At 45.0% G+C, this 16161-nt stretch overlaps 1 protein-coding gene across 2 annotated transcripts in view; it reads right to left on the minus strand.

The window, feature by feature from the left end:
• Positions 1 to 16161, minus strand: part of IL17RD (interleukin 17 receptor D) — a 71405-nt gene that overhangs the window by 19323 nt on the left and 35921 nt on the right. For both annotated transcript variants that reach the window (XM_042979202.1, XM_042979201.1), the window contains exons 2-5: positions 9969 to 10026; positions 5448 to 5573; positions 766 to 884; positions 148 to 268 (exon numbers count right to left, since the gene is read on the minus strand). In XM_042979202.1, coding sequence (XP_042835136.1) covers positions 148 to 268; positions 766 to 884; positions 5448 to 5573; positions 9969 to 10026 — 424 coding nt within the window. The remainder of the gene's footprint in view (positions 1 to 147; positions 269 to 765; positions 885 to 5447; positions 5574 to 9968; positions 10027 to 16161) is intronic.

Raw genomic sequence — 16161 nt, forward strand, 5'->3', positions numbered from 1 at the left:
TAAGAATTGCTTTTCTGGGTACTTTTCCTGGATGCTTTTCTGCTCACGATGCTGGTGTCATACCAGTATTTGGTATATTTCTCCAAAAAGTCATTAGAATCAGGAGCAGTCTCATCACGGGAACCAGGCAAGAAAGGCCATACTCACCGCGGGTTCTGAAGAAGAAAGGGTGGTAATTGCTTTCATTTTTAATGGAAGGAAAAGGGACGATCTTCACAAAGTAATCCGTTTCAAATTTCATATTCAGGAAAGGTTGAGATTCCATTCCCTAAAAGGGAATAAAAACAGACATGATATCATGAAGAAATTACCCACCCCTCCACCTACACACAGGACCTTCAGTCCTCTCTGATAGTCACCCAGACACCGCTCCAGAGCTAGGGGCTATTTTCTGGACCAAGTTTAGGTTTGGATCCCTAACCGAAATAAAGACTGACAATGCTGCCTGTGCTCTGGCAAAGAAGCCCTAGGTGGTGAACGCGGAACCTCAAAGCTGGTGGGGAGGAGTCCGCGTGCTCTTGAGTGCACAAAGCCACCTTCCAGGACATGTAACCTGAGAGGTGTGTTTACCAGCGAGAGGTGCTGGAGGGTTTCTCTGGGTGTGGAGCAGGCTCAGGGTGTTGCCGAGCTGTTTCTCGCCCACCTTGGCAGGAGGGGTGGACCCCACAGCCCCTCCTTCTCCAGTTTCACAGACATTCAATAGACCATTCAGACGCCCAGAACAATGGCTTGTCTCCAGGGGCACATTCCCCGCGTGTGACTTACAGTTCTTTTGAAGCTACTGTTGAGCTGCTTTGGGTCCTTTAGAATCAGTTGTTGGCACCGTCTTCCCTCTGACTTCAGCTCCTCCAGTATTACTCGAAATCCTTTTAGGAATTCGATGCCTAAGCAGAGCAGAATGCTTTTATTAAAAGCCGACCTAATTACTTTTGAACACACTTTCCTTCCTCCAAGATTACCATCCTTTCCACCTACACAACGGAGGTAAAGGAATTCTTACTTTGGCTAGCACATCTGAGTCTTACAGAAAGGAAAACCACATACCCCGCATTCCTCTGGTACAGGCCAGGTGATTTTCTCCATCCCATCATTACTAATTAATTAGCTCTAATCCAGCCAGCTACTTCACAAATGCCCACTGCCTCTGTGACATTAGGGTTCAAATATATAGACTCAAGTCACAAGTGATCCTAAAAGTCTACAGTGGAATACACAATTTCTAGGTCCTGACACAGAGTGTATTCAGCTGATGGTAATTCCCAATGCTGACTAGGGACTCCCGTAAACCATGTTTCTGCTTTAAGTTTTCGTCCTATATTTTGCTGGCATGGTTCATCCAAGTAATGCACAAAATTCCCAACAAAGTGTGTGCCTACACCCAAGGGGTTTCTAGACTTGGGATTAAATAGCTCAGAACGCCCATGTGATTGACAAAGTTCTTGCTCTAATCATGCCTGAAAGGCAGACACCCAAGGGCTGCCCAGTGTGCGCTCTTCATACAGCCCTCAGAGGCCCCGAGACGCCCACAGTGCCACTGAAAGACGCCCGGCCCAGCCTCCCGCCACCTGAGGATTAAGCTCCGCTGATCACAAGAGCCAGTACCAGTGCTCTTCGTCATTTGGAGACTGGAGCGGTCCGACTGCAGCTGGAGATCCCCAAAGCCGGCCTCAATTGGCACGGTATCGATTTCGCATTCTTTCTGAACACTAGACAAGGAGACAATTTCAACCCTTCCCCTCCCGGGGCAGAAGTAATGACATAGGATGCAATTAACCAGGTGGAAAAAGTACCGATGGCAAAGGACAGGAAAATCTTTTTCGAAAAGGTTCTTTTATCCTATAATTATTTGATGAAGAACACGTATTTTATGGTGAGTAGGGCAAAGGAGTTACAATTAGAGCTTCACATTTTCAGGGGTCACGGGGTACAGTGTGCAGGCACTGACTCTGCTGTACTGTATTTCAAGTTTAAAGCTTCCTGTGGGGGTGAGAGCCACCTGACCCACAGCCCAAGATTCAGACACAACAGGAGCCACAGTCTCTGACCAGCGACTAAGATTTAATTCATGTCATGTCCCTAGAACTCCTGTTTAACAAAAGCTGGATGATTCATATAATTAAAGACTGCGCACCTCACAGTTTCATAAAATTCATCAGCTGAGGTAGGAGTAGGTGGTTCTAGTCCTTATTTTTATGTATTTTTTAAATGTTTTTTCAAGTTTATTTATTTAGAGGGAGAACACAAGTTGGGGCAGAGAGAGAGAGAGAGACAGAGAATCCCAAGCAGGCTCCATGTTGTCAGCACAGAGCCCGACGTGAGGCTCGATCCCACAAACTGTGAGATCATGATCTGAGCCAAAATCAAGAGTCAAATGCTTGGGACACCGGGGTGGCTCAGTCAGTTAAGGTCCGACTTCGGCCTGGGTCATGATCTCACAGCTTGGGAGTTTGAGCCTTACGTCGGGCTCTGTGCTGACAACTCAGAGACTGAAGCTTGCTTCCAATTCTGTGTCTCCCTCTCTCTCTGCCCCTCCCCTGTTCTCTCTCTCTCTCTCTCTCTCTCTCTCTCCCCCCCCCTCCAAAATAAATAAATGTTAAAAAAATTTTTTTTTAAAAAGGGTCAGATGCTTAACCAACTGAGCCACCCAGGAGCCCCTAGTTCTTATTTTTAAGAGGTTAGCGTGAAAAACCACTATGCCAAGTCTGGCAGGTGGGGGTAAAAGCAGCAAATGTAAACCTTAACGCCTTTATCACAACACTCTGAATTCCTTTTAGTTACACGTTTAACAACTTTACAGAGCAACTTCCCATGAAGGGACGTATTTACTCCTTCTCATCATTTAAAACTCATTAATCCTTCTGGCATCCATGGGAGGAAGGTATTGTCCTCATTTTACAAATGAGGACATAGGTACAGAGACAATGACTTATCCGGGATCACACAGGAATTAAATGGCAGATGTGGGATTCAAACCCAGGAGTGTCTGGCTCTAAGCTGGTACACTTTTTTTTTTTTTTAACATTTGTTTATTTTTGAGAGACAGAGACAGAGCGCGAACAGGGGACAGGCAGAGAGAGAGGGAGACACAGAATCCGAAGCAGGCTCCAGGCTCTGAGCCGTCAGCACAGCACCCGATGTGGGGCTCAAACCCACGAACTGTGAGATCATGACCTCAGTTGAAGTTGGACACCCTTCTAAGCTGGTGCTCTTAACCCATATGCTTTTCTGTCACCCAAGGAGTCTTTTTTTTAAATGTATATTTATTTTTAAGAGAGAACACAAGTGGTGGAGGGGCAGGGAGAGAGGGAGACAGAGGATCTGAAGCAGGCTCCGCACTGACAGTTTGAGCCCAACGCGGGGCTCAAACTCACGAACCAAGAGATCATGACCTGAGCCGAAGTTGGACACTCAACCCACTAAATCACCCAGGCTCCCCAGGAGTTTCCTTGATAGAACCTGATAGGAACAGAACCTGTCCACCCACAAATCGTCATTCAGGAAAAGCACCACATTCTGCCCTCACTGCTCCACCTGTTAGTTTTCCAACCACCTAGCTTCCATCCCTTACTTGCATTCTAAAGGAGACTGCAATTTGTCAGGCCAACCCCTCAACCGTATAGCCTTACATGGAATGACCACTTCCTGTTGATCCACAGAGAATGTTTTTATCTTTAAATGTTAAGATAATGTTATTTTTGGAAAACCCACTGGGTTCAGACCCAGCAGTATTTACACGGATAAATGAGTCAGGCCCATGGATCTAATCCTTCCTCCCTCACTCTGCACTCACCTCTCCTGCAGTCTGGTTTTTCTGAGAATTATCCTGTTCAGATTAAGAAATCCAGACTTTGTTACTTTTCCCTTATCCAGATTTCTTTTTCTTTTTTTTAATTCTAAGATTCAGTGGCAATGTCAAAGAAACAGGTTTGAGGACCAGGTTTTGATGATGATAACAGTAGCCATTTTTTTTTCTTCTTAAAGACTTTATTATTATGCTTTTTTTATTTGAGAGAGAGGGAGGGAGCACAGCAGAGGAGAGGGGCAGAAGGAGAGAAAGAATCTCAAGCAGGCTCCAGACTCAGTGCAGAGCCCAATGCAGGGCTGGATCCCACCACCCTGGGATCATGACCTGAGCCAAAATCAAGAATCGGACACTCAATCAGCTGAACCACCCAGGTGCCCCTAAAGATTTTAAGTAATCTCTACATCCAACATGGGACTTGAACTCACAACTGAGATCAAGAGTTGCATGCTCTACCAACTGAGCCAGCCATGTGTCCCAATAGCCACTGTTTTAAATTTTAAGAGCTCTTTCTAGAGATGGCTGGCTGACACAGTTGGATGACTCTTGATCTCAGTGGTCGTGAGTTTGAGCTCCATGCTGGGTACCCAGATTATTTAATAAAAACTTAAAAAATAAAAGAACTCTTTCTAGAAATACTGCGTGCATGCGCGTGTGTGTGGAAATCGTACAAAAACCAGGAGGCCGTCAGTCATCTTCACATCACAGATGGGGAAGCCAGGGCTCAGCAAGGCTTAGCAGCCTCTTGTGGCAGGTAGAATCTGGGTTCACACCCAGGCCCATCTGAACAAATGAGCCCTGACCATGTCCCCCACCCAGCTGTCCCATCCTCTCTTATATCATCAACTCATTAAAGAGGACAAGCAAACTCTGCCCTAATCTGAATCTGACCAGATAATGTGGGTTTGCTTTTTTTCTGTTTCTTCATTTTGAATTTTTTTTCAGCCCACACAGTTCACATAAATTCAGTTAGTTGCCAAGATTTAAAAACTATTGACTTTAGAGTCACTTGGGTGGCTCAGTCAGTTGAGCATCCGACTTCGACTCAGGTCATGATCTCATGGTTAGGGACTTCAAGCCATGCATCGGGCTTGCTGCTGTCAGCATGGAGCCCATCTTAGATTCTCTGTCCCCTCTCTCTTTGCCCTTCCCCTGTTTGCTCTCTCAAAAAAAAACATTTTTCTTAAATTATTGATTTTATGGATTCTTACAAGCACTGAGATATTCCTGTAAACTCGTAACACGTGCCAGTGCTGTGCCCGGATATCCATGTGGGCATACAGATGGCCAATGCTGGATGCTAAAGCCATTATGCCCTTAGACAGGTCACCTGTCCCCTGGCTACTGCTTAGACCCAAAGGCTAAGGCCTCAGCACGATTTATTGCCATACACTATTATTCTTCAAACCCACATCTCTCTCAGTAACAGCCAAGGGAACAAAAGATGAGCCATGGGGTACAGTATTAAGCTCTGTACATGCCCAGGAAGTACATGCAATAAAGCAGGAAGCATATCTGTGCCCAAGCACACCTAAGCTACACGTATGTCAAGACCTGCCTGGCCCCTGCAGGTTGTCACACTGAGACCCTTACACTGGTCACCACCCACACAGGCCACATGCTGGGCTCCATTTTGACCACTTACCAAGGGCCCCTGGGGACCAAAGAATGGTGACTGCCACTTGCTCATGGCAAGCATACTGACTGATGGTGATGTTCTGGGCATCAGCAATCACGTGCTTCCCCACTGGATTCAAGTAAGTGGTGCAGTCTAGACAGTTGCGAGCACAAAAACAGTTAGATTAAAACTTTAAATTTTACAATTTTTTATTCCCAGGTTCATCTTCTCAAATTACAAAGAGCCATCCGGAGGCAACCAAAGCCATTCTGTTTAAAGACGTGTGCCTCAAAAGCCCAAATATGACAGTAAAGCGTGACTATTTGGGAAACTGTAAGATGCAGTCGTGGAATTTATTTATAGCACCACCACCATCCCACCACCACCCCCCACAAGTTAACTTCTAGGACAGCATTAGGGGAGGATCATATAGAGTCTGGAGTTGGACTATGTATCTGGCATTAACTTTTTTTTTTTTTTTTACTGTTATGACATCTTACCTAAATCAAGAATTATTTACATTACTTCCATCAGTTTTCAGCATTAGAGAGTGATCTGAAGCAAAACCAATGGCTAAATACTGGGGCTTGTTTTTAGAAGAAACCTGGAGGCAAAGTGAGCAGGGAAAGGAAGTAATAGGGTAAGACTCATGGGGGAGGGGCGCACAGCAAGACAGTTAAAACAATCCAATTAGTACCTGCAAAAGGTACTAACTGACTTCCTGATGAGTGAAGCACCTCCAGTGTTAACTGGCATCGCAAAGGGAAAACACCATGTGTTAATCAAAGACATCCACAATGCCCACCAAACCCAAAGAGTTCCACATTACTCAGCCAATGAAGACCCGATTCTCTGATTTTGCCTGAGGACACTACTTGCAGCCAGGTATCAATGTGGCCACTACCACGTGAGCAACTGTGACACCTGGTATTGCTAAACACATCTTCAAAGTCTACAGAATCCTAAAAAGCTGCCAGAAGCTTCCAGCCAGACTCAGCATGGGACTCCAGAGAATGGCCGTGGGCTGTTCTGGCCACTGACGCAGGGGAGAACCATCGGCCCTCCTCGGCAATTTTTTTAAGGTTTTTATTTATTTACGTTGAGAGAGAGAGCGCGCGCGAGTGAGTGAGCAGGGGAGGGGCAGAGACAGAGGAAGAGAGAGATTCCCAAGCAGGCTCCACACCATCAGCACAAAGCCCAATGCATGGTTCGAACTCACAAACTGTGAGATCATGACCTGAGCCCAAACCAAGAGTCAGATACTTAACAACTCCCAGGTACCCCCAACTCACAATTTTTATGCTGCTTCATCTCCATTTCTTTCTCAATGGTTAAACTTGAAAACTCTCTTTGGTATCTGTTGCAAAAGGTCCTCAGTTCCATCTAATGTCCAAAACTACTCATTACCCCTCCAAAGTCGGGGTGTTTTTCTTTGAGGTGAAGCAGTAAGGGGTTATTTTCTAGGCTCAGTGAGTCTGCTGCACTCCCAGTGCCCCTGCTGTGCACCGTAGCACACATTTCCCATTTTTATGACTAAAAACCTTCCCTCAATACTTGAAAATTATAAAAGAACATAAGAAAACTATAGAAGTCATCCATACCCTCCCACCACGGAGATAACTACTATCAACTTCTAAAGGACATGCTTCCAAGCCTTTTAATGTGCATATAACATAAGTCCTTTTAAAATTTCTTACTAAAATTCAAAACACATGCACCACAATGCACCCCCCCCCCACTCGGGTAACTCCCATCCCTCACAGAGCTTTGTGCCCTGCTTTCTTGCCTAACTGCACCCCCTTCCGGAAACTCCATCTGCTTAAAAAGCAGCCACCTCTACATTTCAATATTACTTCTTTTGAAAAGATGTTAATAATTAATAAAACCAAATTCTACTTCTAATGAAAATTGACTCTTGAAGCATACAACATATGTTCTCTGGGTGCAGAAGAGAATTTTAGAATAGAAAAAAATGTTTCTTTAAACATCTGGTTTAACACCCACATTGTACAAATGAGGAAACGTTTTGCAGTTAAGAGGCCAGCTGGGTGGCTTAGGATTCCGCTGCTGACCAGCCCTGGGTCTGGACAGAAAGCAGCCTGGCTCATGAAGGGCTCTTGCCATTCTAGCCTCAGCACAGAGATTACGACTATAGTAAATTCTGAATCAGAAGTGGTTAGCCTGAAAAAATCCCTGGCTGAAACAAGCTTCCCAATATTAAAAAAAACAAAAACAAAAACAAAAAACCATCAGATTTGTCAATTTCAAGCATTTTTCATTTTTCGAAACCTCTGACTTAAACAGCTGTTAGGAAAAGATGCACGAAAACAAGAGCAAATCATGGTTTTTTTTTTTCCTTTGTTCATTCCTAATGCCAAAATTAGCACTCTCCAGGTTTCTATAAATATAATTATGCAAATATAAAGTCAAAGAATTAAGAAAATGTATTACAACCTACTCAGGCATTACCACTCAGAGCCCAAAGAAGAAACGAGAAATGCAAAATGAAAGGAGGCGTAGAGACCTAGGAGATTCGGTTTTGACTTAATGGCAAGACATTACCTTTCTTTGTAACATCAAATGGCAAAAGAGCAGAAATATAAGATTTTGTAGTTTAACCCTTTTGGCGAAAACCTGATCATTGGCTCTCAGCTCTTCCAAACAGAATGAGTAACCAGTCAACTGAGCAAGAACAGAAACTTCCTTGTGGAAGAGAGAAAGAAATATCTTTTCAATGGAAAACAATGAATAAATTTTTTACACAAACCTGGATCCAATTATTAGCAACTCTAACATTTTGGATTCTGGTTACCAAAAAACTATGCCCAAATGACATTTTGCCAAAATGCAACCGAGCTTCAGATGTATCAGGAGTCAATTCAAGTTGCGAATTAAATTCTAATTAAATGCTGAAGAGTAAGAAAGAAAGAAATGACTAAGAGACGGGCATCAGGCACATGGGCCAAATGTTTAGTCCCATGAAGAAAACAATAGATACTTTTAAGTTTTACAGGTACAGATCCTCTTTCACAAAACCCCGTATTAAATTAGAGCTGCAAATACTTGTTTGCAGCTGACCGGAAAATTTTGAACTCTTGAATGTAATACAAGATCTGCCAGGACCAAGAGCATATATTAGAAATTAACTTTGTAGCTCAAAGAGAGCTCTCTTACACATGTCTTTACTTAGCTGAATTAAGTGTCCTGGACTTGCAAATCTTTCATTAGCATTACAGCATTTACCCAGAACAGGCACCCACCACTAACTTGAAATGTCTGTTTCAAATGTAAGTCCTCATTGGTTAACTTAAAATACTCACGTCAGCAACTGAGGGCATAAATTTGACACACATATTTGTATCTTAAAATTGTTAGATTGTATACATGACCTCAAAAATCTTGCTCTAGCAGTGATCATTTCAAAGGCCTCACTGTGACCTACACCCATTATTTACATGGATTCACAACCCTCTCCAAGAGATGAATCAAAGGTCAGGAGTCACTTAAATAGGAGTCAAGCTCCCTCTTGTTAACGTTTTTACATGTAAATTATGGCTCATAAGGCTAAAATGCTCACAATTCCATATAATTACCTTCTCAGGCATGGAAGCATTTGCTGAGGGGAGATTCTATATGCCTAATCAGAAAAAGCACCCCACCCTGCCCTTAGGAAACAATTCAGACAGATTAAGTCACACTTCCTTGAGAGAAAGGGCCAAAAAGATGCTGTATTCCAATTCTGGTTGGAATGACTTCTAATATTAACAGATATCAATTACTGAGTGCACATCTTAGGCCAGCCACTGAGTTAAGCAGGTAAAAGCATTACCTCATTTAACCCTCAAAATGATGCCAAGGAAGAACCTAATCTTTATTTTATATGATGTGAAAGCTGAGGCTTGAAGTCAAATCACCTGCCACAGCTCACAGCTGACAGGTAGGGAACCAGAGCTGGAATCCAGGCGAAGTCAGAGATGGCCAACTGGAGACCCTTGGGCAAATCTGGGGCAACGTTCACTTGGCCCACTCTATGTGTGTGAAAAATTTTAAATAGATGACAGTATTAAAAAATGGTTAGACAAAAAATGCAAATTTCTTACTCTTCTTCAAAATCACATCTGGCCACACTCAGGGAATTTCAAGGCCACCATGAGCTGGAATGGAGAGAAGCCAGTGCCCCCTTCAGACCAGACAGTCCCTGCTACTCCCTAGCATCTTGCACTTGAGTAGCTTTGTCCCATGCTGGGCCCTACAGGCATCTGCCTTAGTTCTTAAGGACATGACTATGTCCTGAAGAAATCAGGGGAGGTCTCCCTCCATCCAAAATTTCTCCCAACACTATGGAGGGCACTTGACCTATCCAGGCTCCCAAATACTTGAGTGACTTAATGGAGACTCAGCCAGCTGCTTTAGCTCTATTGATAAACCTGGGCAGGTTCAGAAAATTCCTCAACCCTAGGACCTCAAGTGTCCTTGATTGAGCATGACTGTGTGAGCTTTAGATCACTGAACGGGCCCCATTCTTCAGCGGTGAAGCCAGTTACTTACTGTCATATCTGAAGGTGATGTTGTGCAGCCCACTGTTTCTGCTGGCCGGCCCCACTCCCTGTGGGAAAACAAGAGAACATGATGAGGAGAAAAGCCAATTTGCTTTTCCAGCACAGATCCCTTGGAGTCAAAATGTACACAAGATAACAAAGACCCAGGGTCATGCCAGTCGCTGAGCAGTATCTACCACTCCTCCCGCCCACTCTGTGCCTCTTCTCCCCCCACTGACTGCCAACCTCCCTCCAGCCCAGGAGATTCCTACTGCCAGGCCAACGGCATCATGAGAACGTACTTCCCTAAGACAAGAGGAGCATGCTGTTCTGTGTTTGGGGGTTAAATAATAATTCATTAACAGTAAAATTGGGAGAGAGATCATGAGCTGCCAGCTGGAGCCCTTCCAGTTGGATCTGCTTTGAGCACTGATTGGTTATAAAATTCGCCTACCAGACACTCTCGTCCAAAAGCTCTATTAAGCCACGACAGATAGGCAATTCCTCAAGTCTAAGGAAACAGGTTTCTCATTCCAAGACCGGGAATGAGTGTGGGAATAAGCCATTACTTTTAATGAGAAAATTCTTCACTGTATCCATACCTATGCTTGGAATATATAGGGTGGGTCATAAAAGAAAAAGAAAAAAGACTTTAAAAGGGCTAACTCTAACTCTTGGTGATGTGGCCGTTAGCCATCTGCACTCTTAATAGCAGGGATAACAACTCCACCAGACTCCCCACTTTAATTACAGCATCCACAGAGGGAGCACCGGATTCCTCCCGTTGCCCAGCCTTTTCCTAACCCACCACTTATCCATCATGGGAAAGAGCAGCTACAGACCTGCCGACTCTGGTTTAACTATTTCTGTAATAATCTGCAAATGTGCCATTCAGCATTAATTGCAGAAGTCTCCAAAAACAGTTAATTCTGAAATGCTAAATGATGGGAAAATATTCTAACCACACAGCTAAAGTTTCCACTTAACAAAGGGGATGTTGGGGAAAACCATATGCTGGCAGCCCGGTATTTAATGGGCAATTGTCACACTGAGACACGATGTGCAGAATACTTCTGATGCAGCCCAGGGTCTCAGGCCACAACCCCATCATATCCATATGCTGTAGACATGTTCACGCTTTTTATCCTGAAGCCAGGCATGCCCACTGAAACTGTATCCTTGAGCTCAGATAAACATGGACCTTAGGAAAGCACAGCTGTGCAGAAAGGGACACACACACACACACACACACACTCTTCTAATTCAAGTGAGAAATAAGCAGTAACAAAATCTAAATCAACATGGTACACTAGCCCATGATCTATGGAGGCTCCCTTTCTTCCTGATTCACCTTCCTCCTCCTGTTTCCTTTCCTGTTTCCATCCTCCTTTTCCCACATACACAAGATTCCAGAATTCCTCCCCTGAGCTAAAACACTTTGGAAAGGGTTGTTTTCTTATTAAAATCCTAAATGCCTCCGTAAATCCTTAGGGACAAGGCCTCTAATGTGCCACAAGAGTCTGCCCAACTTCCAGATGGTCAAGCCCAGACAGACACAACCAGGCAGGAGAAAATGCAATCTCTCCAAAACCCTTAGGAAATGCCCCAAACCACACCTTTCTCCCTTAAAAACCCCCGACATATAAAATCACTTACCATTAATTACTATTATGAGCTAGACATCATGCTAGGTATAGTGGTGAGGAAAACAGCCACTGGTCCTGTCCTCAGGAGCACAGTAGTTCATTCCTTCAAAGGAGACTAGTTGGGTATGTGGATCACATGCCAGGTATATAGACAAATTTCAAACCACGCCTTGACTCTCCAGGAACCCTCAGCGTGGCATACAAGGAGGGTGCAACTAGGTGAAAAGCCGGCCATAAATAAACATACAGCTTATGAAATGCCATAAGGTAGCACCTTTGCTACCATGCCATGAGGTAGCACCTCACAAAGGATGATTCAAGGGTGAGGACAGCACACACCAGAAGCTTGAAAGAAGGAAGGGTAACCGAACTACGAGGGAGAGGAAAAGGGAGCATCACGGAAGGCAAACATCTACAGGCCAAGGTGGGTATCTTAATCCTTCCATCCTCCTGCTGGTGACCAAGGGCAAACCTCTTCACTCCACCGGGTTGGAGTGCCCTCAACTATTTTCCTAAAAAGATAATTTGCATGAGTTTCCCCTGGGACAGGAGTTTGAGGAGGACCACGTGAAGCCATGTAGAGGAAGCACTTTCCAAAAAGCAAATGCATTTCACTTAATAGCATGCTTTGAGGTCTGTAGGACTCTAGTGACCAGTGACTAGTCACCTTACTTGTAGGACTAGCAGCTTTTCACTTTGTTCTTGTTCTCCTCATATTTCCATCGCAGCACGTTTTTTTTTTTCTTTTTTTAAAGATTTTATTTTAAAGTAATCTCTACATCCAATGTGGGGCTCCTACTAACAACCCTGAGATCAAGAGTCACATGCTCTACTGACAGAACTGGCCAGGGGCTCCTGCTGCAGCATGTTTTTAACAGGTATGTACTGGGCACTTGCGATGAGCTTGCATTGTGGAAAGAAGCCCAATATCGTGAGATGTGTTATATCTTGCAGACAAGAACCTAAATCCTTCCAAATAAGGTCTGTGCTGTATGCAGAGCTGTTCAGAAGAGGGCCCAGTGAGCGTGGCCTCAAAGGACAGTGAGGCTTGCATACAGTGTCGATTCACTACCCACAGGGCATTCCACCTTGACCCCACCCCTGCAGGGCTGGGCACTTTTGGTCATCGACCAGAACTGGGTCCTAATCTCAGGGGCTTTGGCCACCAAAGTGATCTCCTAATGTGCAATTCTGCCTTCATTCCTCTGCTCCAAGCCCACCACTAGCTCCCTGTCCCTCCTAGAACATTCCCCATGTGGCTCCTGCCTGTCTTCTCAGCCGCTCCCCTCCCCACCTGCCAAACTCCTCCAGTCACTGCATTACTGCTCAGCACAAGTTCAGGAGCGCTTCTGTATCCCAGAATGCCCTTCCTACCAGCCAAGACCTGCTCCTCCCATGGGCTTCTGCCTTAGTCCGTCTAGCTCCATCACACGGTGTTCCTGACACACAGATGTGCCTGCATATTCACCCGATGAGAGTACAGTAACCCACCCTCACAACCTGACTGGCCTGGCACTTCTGTTAATGCACATGCAAAACGGTCATTCTAATTCCACACAAAAATCAGAGACCAAAAGACCCTGTGACTAAGCCTCATCCTTGAGTTCAGAGGCAATAGAGCACAGAGCTCAACTCCATCAGAAGTACCAGTTCCTGTGTGCACTGGGAGACCTGTCACTCTTGGCAGTCATCCAGGGCATGGCTTCTGAGCACATGCCATCAGACAGATGCTCCAACAGGCTGTCCTCGCTTCGCACCCAAATGCTCCCACTGCTCCGGAGCCCTCAGAAACCACAGGAGAAACGGTGTGCCCAGACTAGCCCACAGAGCACTACTGTTTTCTTTATGCTTTGTGGTAGACAGAATACCAGCCCCCACAAAACAACAGGTCCCCAGGACCCATGCGGTTACTGCACACAGCAAAAAGGACTGTGAAGATGCAATTAAGTTTAAGGAACCTGAGATGGAGAAAGTATGTTGATGAGCCCAATGTTATCACACAAGTCCTTGTAAGTGGGATACAGGAAGATCAGAGAAGGAGATATGGCCACAGAAGCAGAAGGCAGTGAGGCAGACATTGACTTAAAGATGCTACACTACTGGTTTTGAAGATGGGGATAGAAGGGGCTCATAAGCCAAGGAACATAGGCACCTCTAGATGCTAGAAAAGGCAGAAAAGGGTTCTCCCTAGAGCCTCCAGAAGGAGCCAGTCCTATCAACACCTTGATTTTCAACCCCACATAAGACTCATCTTGGAACTCTGACTCCAACAACTATAAGATAATGAATTCGTGCTGTTTTAAGTCACTAAATCGTGACAGTTTGTTACAGCAGTAATTGAAAGCTAATACATACATATACTTTAGCTGCAATATGGATGAGACGGATCTCAGTGTCACACATGTGCTGCGTGTTGTCATTTTCCCCTTCCCACACCCAGGGCAGACTGATCGATCACTTGTCACAGCCCTCTATCCCACCCCGGCTGCAGGCAGACATGAAACACTGTCCCATCAAGCTGTGGCTTCAGATTCTGCCATCCTAGATGCACGCTTTTGAGGGCTAGCCTGGGGCATATCTGGAGTGGAGGAGTGGTTAACAGGACGGGCTTTGGAGTTGTACAGATGTGTGTTCAAACCTCCCCCTTTCAGGCTGTATGACCTTAGACAAGCTTCCAAACTTTCCTGAGCCTCGTTTTCGTGAGCTATTAAAGTGTTTGAATAAAACTTCTTGGAAAAGTTCGGTGTGGAACTGTATGAGAAGACATGTTATCAAGTATTCTGCACAGCACATGACACATTGAAATAGTTATGTTACCATTCCTGGGAAGATTCCTGCCCTAATAAGCAAAGAGCTGTGCAGCGTGGGAGTACGTGAGGCAGACAGGGGAACGCTCACAGGAAGGGGCATCTCCAGATATGACCAGTCTTAGCATCCAAACCTGGGGGGTCTGGCAGATGGGTGGAAAGGTCAGGGCAAGGTGACAGAGGCACTAACCACCAGACTAAGGAATGGTCTTGGTGGGAACTGGGCAACCCAGTGACCCCCATCACTGGTAAGTGCTCAGGCTGGATCAGATGGGAAGAGACTGGAGGCAAAGTGACCAGGGCGGCCCCCTACTCCCTCATCCTTCTCCAAGCTTGCACCACAGTCCGGCCCTGGCCCATAAGTCAGCCCTTGATATATATTAGTTTTCTGCCTGAATGAATGAATACATGATGAAACTAGGGAATGCAGATCAAGAACCCAAGAGGACCTAGCCTTGCGTGACAGGGTGAGTTATGGGCTTAGAATCAGGACTCGCACTAAGAGAACATGGTGAGCAACTTACAAAGCTGGTGAATGGTTTTGCAAGCTGTTTTTCAGTAAACAATCCAAAGCTTTTAGCTACTATACCTGGTTTGATGTTTAATGAGCTTACAATTAAGAATACTTGTTTGTGGCCTGTTACTTAAAAACTATAAAATGCCAATGCTGTGGCCTTAGGGTGTCACATTCTTAGTTAATTAACCACCCCCATTTGCTGCACTTGGGGGCAGCTTTTAATTTGTTCCAATGCTAGGGGAGAAGCCAGCCCCAGGTGCCTGGGGCTCTGCTATGAACACTCTATGGTGAGCAGGGACGGAAGCAGCAAATGGGAACATAATGGAGAAAACATCTTTTACTCAGGAAAGGGGGAGGGGAAGATAACCCATAAGTGCTCTAAAGGAATAAAATTCAAAACCCACACTATGCTCCACCCATATGGCAAAGAAGCAAAGGCCTGGACACAAAGACAGCCACAGGGAGGGATCCCACACAGAGCAGCTAGCGCGGGCCATGAGGGGCCATCCGAAGGCCCATTTCCTGAGGGGCCCTTGGGGATTCTAAGTCCATTGAAGACACCAACTTCCCAGAGCAACATTTCCAATCCAGGTCCAAAATAGCTTAACTGCCATTTTGGAAAGATGCATTTTGAAAAGGACTGTGCTAATTATAGTAGCCCCTTTCCAGTGGAAGGCATGGCCAAACTACAAGGCCTAAACAAGACTGCTTTCAAATCAGTTAAGTGCCTCTCAGAAAGCTAGCAATGTTTTAGTGACCCGAGTTTGGATGAACATTTAAATAAGAGCATCCATCATAAGGAACTGAATGGGTTTTTTTGGTTTTTTGTTTTTGTTTTTTTTTAAAGATAACTGAACAACTACTTAAAAAACCAAGGCCAGCTTATACTTTCTATTTTCCCTTTTCCTCCACCTTGGGTTTCCAGCATGTCAAGGAGATTTAAAAGATAGCAGACAATTCTGTGAGGCTTCAAATGCACTACAGGACTGACATTTTTGCCTGTGACCAGTGGACGTGGTAAAGGCAAGAGGCAGAACATGGGGTCAATTTACTCTGCACAAGTTTCGGTTCAGATGGTTTCATAGATGAATTCAGATCCCACTTAACTTCAGTTCAAACCTTTAACTAAAAAAAGGCGGGGGGGGGGGGGGGAGAAGTCAGAAAAAAGGAGAGAAGCCCCAGGTGATGTAAGCTGAGGAGAATGCCGGCAAACCCAAAACACAAGGAAAATAA

This window comes from Panthera tigris, chromosome A2 (assembly GCF_018350195.1).
Source record: "Panthera tigris isolate Pti1 chromosome A2, P.tigris_Pti1_mat1.1, whole genome shotgun sequence".
In the NCBI taxonomy this organism is placed as follows: domain Eukaryota; kingdom Metazoa; phylum Chordata; class Mammalia; order Carnivora; family Felidae; genus Panthera; species Panthera tigris.